We start from the raw sequence: 5,000 nt of genomic DNA, 5'->3' as shown, positions 1-5,000 counted from the left end.
AAGGGAATCCTGTAACAACTGCGGAAAACAACACCCGAGGAACAAATGTCCAGCCTACGGTACACTATGTCGAAAATGCGGCAAAGGTAATCATTGGCAATCTGTCTGCCGATCCAGTAAACGGAAACAATTTATCCAAGGAAGAAAGCCGGTTTTCAAAAAATCTATTCACACGATTGAAGACAGGGGCGATGAAGACAATGATGAAATTCTCACAATTAGTACAATCGAGGTTAACACCATAGAAGACACGCAACATTCGATGACACACGACACACGCGATGAAGTCTTTGCAACACTGGAAATAACCCAGCCTGAAAAGAAGCGGAAAATTAATCTCCAGTGCAAGGTGGACACAGGTGCACAGAGCAATGTTTTGCCTATCAGGCTACTTCGCATAATCGCCCCAGAGAAGTTTGATGACGAAGGAAACCTCAAACCAGAAGTACTGGAAAAGAATGAAGCCGTTCTCTCAGCATACGGTGGCTCTGTAATTAAGCAGCTTGGCACTATAAACATCTCGTGCAAGTACAAAGAGAAGAAGATTAACTGCATTTTCTACGTCACGGATACTTCAGGGCCAGCTATCCTCGGTCTAAAAGCGTGCATTGCACTAAAACTAGTCTCCCTCCACTGTACGCTAGGAATAAATCAATTAAACCAGGCTGATCCAAATAGCAGCTTCAATTCTCCAGCTCAAAATCCGGGTACTTGCAAGAAAAACTCGAGTTACATTGGAAGTCATATACCACTAGAAGAGCGGCCATCAATCACAAGTAAACAAGAGCTGATGGATATGTACCCAGAATGTTTCAATGGTACAGTTGGATGTTTTGATGACTACACATATCACATCACACTGGATCCTGAAGTATCACCGGTGGTCCATGCACCCCGCAAAGTACCTATAGAGTTGAAAGACAAATTACAAGCCGAATTACGTGAGATGGAAAGCCAAGATATCATTGCGAAAGTAACCCAACCTACGGATTGGGTCAACTCCCTGGTCATTAGAGAAAAAGAAAATGGGCGACTTCGGTTATGCCTCGATCCCAAAGACCTGAATAAGGCGATCAAAAGAGAACATCATCCCATACCCACTCTAGAGGAAATCACACCCAAATTATCAGGAGCAAAGCTTTTTAGTAAGCTCGACGCTCGCAATGGCTATTGGAATGTCAAACTAGATGACGAGTCCTCGTACCTGACAACCTTCAATACACCATTTGGTCGGTATCGTTTCCTCAGAATGCCGTTTGGTCTACGAATGAGTCAAGATATCTTCCAGTTCAAGATTGATGAGACGTATCGTGATTGCCTGGGAGCCATTGGTATTGCAGATGACGTCACAGTCTATGGAAAGAACGATAAAGAGCATGACTTACACCTGCATGAAACCATGGAACGTACCAGACAGGCCGGCATCAAGCTCAATGACGAGAAGTGCGTTATCAAAACAAAGGAGTGCAATTTCTTTGGTATGCTCTACACACCAGACGGTGTCAAACCCAGCCCAGATAAAGTCAGAGCCATAGAAAGTTTAGAACCGCCTAAAGACAAGAAAGAGCTTCACACCTTTTTGGGGATGGCAACCTACATGAGCTCATTCATCCCCAATTTAGCTAACCACACTGCCCCCTTAAGAAACCTCTTAAAGGAGAACGTTGATTTCATATGGAATCCATCACATTCGAAAGCCTTTGAGAAGGTGAAGGCATTGATATGTACCACAACGACCTTGGCCTACTATGACAGAAAGGAACCAGTTGTCCTCCATGTTGATGCATCAATTAAGGGCTTGGGCGCAGCTCTCTTCCAAAACGACAAGCCAATAGCCTTTGCATCGAAAGTACTTACCCCTGCGGAGACCAGATACGCTAATATCGAACGGGAACTATTGGCAGTGGTATACGGCTGCGAAAAATTCCATTCGTATCTCTATGGAAGATCGTTCGTGGTTAAAACAGACCATCGTCCCCTGGAACAGATCCATAAAAAGAACCTGATGCAAGCACCTCCACGCCTTCAAAGAATGCTGTTGCGTTTACAACCTTACGACTGCGTCATTAAATATCTTCCAGGAAGAGAAATGGTTACAGCTGACGCCCTGTCACGCCTTTCGCCGTTGGATGAATTTGAAGTGTCGGACATGAATGTGAAAATTCACCATCTAATCAGAATCACCCCAGTCAAAATGGAAGAGTTCAAAAAGGAAACTGCGAAAGATGAAACCCTGCAGCTTCTAGCCCACAAAGTTATGCAGGGTTGGCCTGACAGTGGGAAGAAAATCGTTTCGGCGCTAAAACCATACTGGCCCCTACGAGATGACATATCAGTAGAAGATGGGCTGATACTTCTTGGAAGCCGTGTTATAGTACCTGAATCCTTGAGAGGCAACATCTTGCAGCAAATCCACGGAGGGCACTTTGGTATGGAAAAATGCAAACTACGAGCCAAATCCTGTGTTTACTGGCCAGGCATATACAAAGAAATTGAAAACCTTGTAAACTCATGTTGTGTATGCCAGAAGTACCACAATTCTCAGCAAAAGGAGCCAATGATACCAACAGAGATCCCTTCAAGACCGTGGAAAACACTTAGCGCAGACCTTTTCTACGCTCAACAGTCGTGGTTCCTCATAGTTGTCGACTATTACTCCAAGTTCCCATTTGTCAAGAAACTCCAAAACCTTACATCCGGGGCTGTTGTTAATGAACTGAAAATGCTATTCGCAGAAAATGGAATCCCAGAATCTCTTCAATGCGACAACGGCACTCAGTTTACATCCGGCGAGTTCCATCAACTGGCAAACCAGTACGGGTTTGAAATTGTGACGTCATCTCCACATTACCCACGTGGCCATGGGTTTGTTGAACGCCAAGTCCAAACGGTTAAGAAGACGATCCTGAAATGCAGAGAGACTAAAGAAGACATAGATCTAGCCCTGCTGGCTCTACGAACGACGCCCCTGAGTTCCAATATACCGTCACCAGCTGAATTACTGAATGGCCGAGTATTTAAATCCACACTTCCTGGTAAGATCCAGCCATCAAAGAACCAAGAGGAAGTTAGAAATTGGCTCAAAGCGAGACAAGACAACCAATGCCACTATTACAACAGACACACCAAGGAGCTCCCTGAATTACACAGAGACCAAGCTATCTATGTACAAGACCCTGTGAGAAAGACATGGAATCCTGCTAGGGTCATAGATCGGGGAGAGACACCCCGCTCATATCTCATAGAAACTGGAACTGGTGCCCAATTGCGAAGGAATAGAATCCATCTTAGACCGAATAATGCTTCCAACAATTCGGCAAACAACTCTTCGGATTCCATGTCCCAAAGAAGCATGACTGCACAATATTCAAGCGCCATTCTACGAGAATCCACTGCGGCAGGCAATTCAGCAAATGACCCATCAAGTGGCAAGTTGACTATACAGCCCTCAAGCTCCAACCCACAATGCTCTAGTGTAACAGGAGAAGCCGAGAAAGGACCAAGAAAATCCCGCGCGGGACGTGAAATCCGGGCACCGGAAAGACTTAATCTCTGACGCTTGCTTTAATAGTTGATATTAGTATGATACATAAACACTACACAGCAAATCCCTATATTGTTACCAGTTTTATTCGTTTTCAACATATGTACAAGATATATTGGCCCGAATGAAGATATTGTGTTTTGTTTGTTTTCCATTTAATTAATATAGTTTTAAGAGAAGGGGATGTGACATAGCGGCACCAAATTAGCACCTATTGTATATTACATTTCGCATACGCATATGTAAGTAGGTTGGCACATTATGCATGTAACATAGCGGCACCTAATTAGCACCTATTGTATACTACATTTCGCATATGCATATATAAGTAGGTTAGCACATTATGCAAGAGCAGAGAGCACACACAACCACGCGGTGTGTGTGAATAACGAGAATAAACTCCATCGACATCCGACTACAATAACAAACCTAAAACTGCTGCCCAATGAAGGGGTGAGCGTTTCAAGTTATCTTGTAATGACACTTCACACTGGTCAAGCAACAGTAAAGCCTTAACTGCTGGTTCATTCTGTTGAGCAACAGCTAAATGAAGAGCTGTTCTTCCTTCGACGTCCTGGTGATTGATTATCTCAGAATTTGCATCCTAAAAAGGACGGAATTTTTAGATAATAATTTTTATGAGCTATTAGGATGGCTGTTATCAGTTCCTGGACAACATGTGGGGAAGATCGGGGAAGGGTCGTGACAAACTACTAGCCAGCAAGCCATGCAAGTCTCGCATTTAAGTCTAAGTACCAATTTCAAATAGCGCTGATAAACAGTATTTGAGCTTAAGCACCCATTTTAAAACAGTTAGCTTTCAATAACTATGTGTGTTGCATGTTGACTCGCATGGCTTGCATGTTAACTTGCATGGCTCACATGTTGACTTGCATGGCTTGCATGTTCACTTGCATGTTAACTTGCATGGCTCACATGTTGACTGGCATGGCTTGCATGTTCACTTGCATGTTAACTTGCATGGCTCACATGTTGACTTGCATGGCTTGCATGTTCACTTGCATGTTAACTTGCAACAGAATTGCCATCTCTCTCTAAATGTCTGTGTCTTGTGCTTCAATTGTGCCCGTGTATCTTTGGCCTTCCGTTCATAACAGTACACTGCCATATCTCCTGCTGTATTTTCTTCCACTGATGCCGGGGCCAATAATATTGGAAAACTACATGTAATTTCAAAATAATCAGGCTTTTAAGTTATATTTACCAAAATGAGTTTGACAACAGCTGGATCTGGATTTGTGGCTGCCCAATGAAGAGGTGTCTTCCCTGGTAAAATAAGAAAACAGGTCAACATATGAAGGCTTTTATATCAAGGGTCTTTTTTCATACATTTAACTGTTAAGAAGGTTAACCAAACAAATCGTTTAATGGACCTCCTTAATACACTTTATAATATAATATATTAGTAATGATTAATATATTAATATATTAATTA

The 5,000-nt window shown here is 42.9% G+C and overlaps 1 protein-coding gene across 1 annotated transcript in view; it reads right to left on the bottom strand.

The window, feature by feature from the left end:
- LOC138049931 (inversin-like) overlaps positions 1-5,000 on the bottom strand; it is a 29,880-nt gene that overhangs the window by 15,574 nt on the left and 9,306 nt on the right. The window contains exons 10-11 of the mRNA XM_068896410.1: positions 4,770-4,831; positions 3,974-4,148 (exon numbers count right to left, since the gene is read on the bottom strand). Of these exons, the coding sequence (XP_068752511.1) occupies positions 3,974-4,148; positions 4,770-4,831 (237 nt within the window). The remainder of the gene's footprint in view (positions 1-3,973; positions 4,149-4,769; positions 4,832-5,000) is intronic.

This window comes from Montipora capricornis, chromosome 5 (assembly GCF_036669925.1).
Source record: "Montipora capricornis isolate CH-2021 chromosome 5, ASM3666992v2, whole genome shotgun sequence".
In the NCBI taxonomy this organism is placed as follows: domain Eukaryota; kingdom Metazoa; phylum Cnidaria; class Anthozoa; order Scleractinia; family Acroporidae; genus Montipora; species Montipora capricornis.
This window is presented reverse-complemented; position numbering and strand designations above follow the sequence as displayed.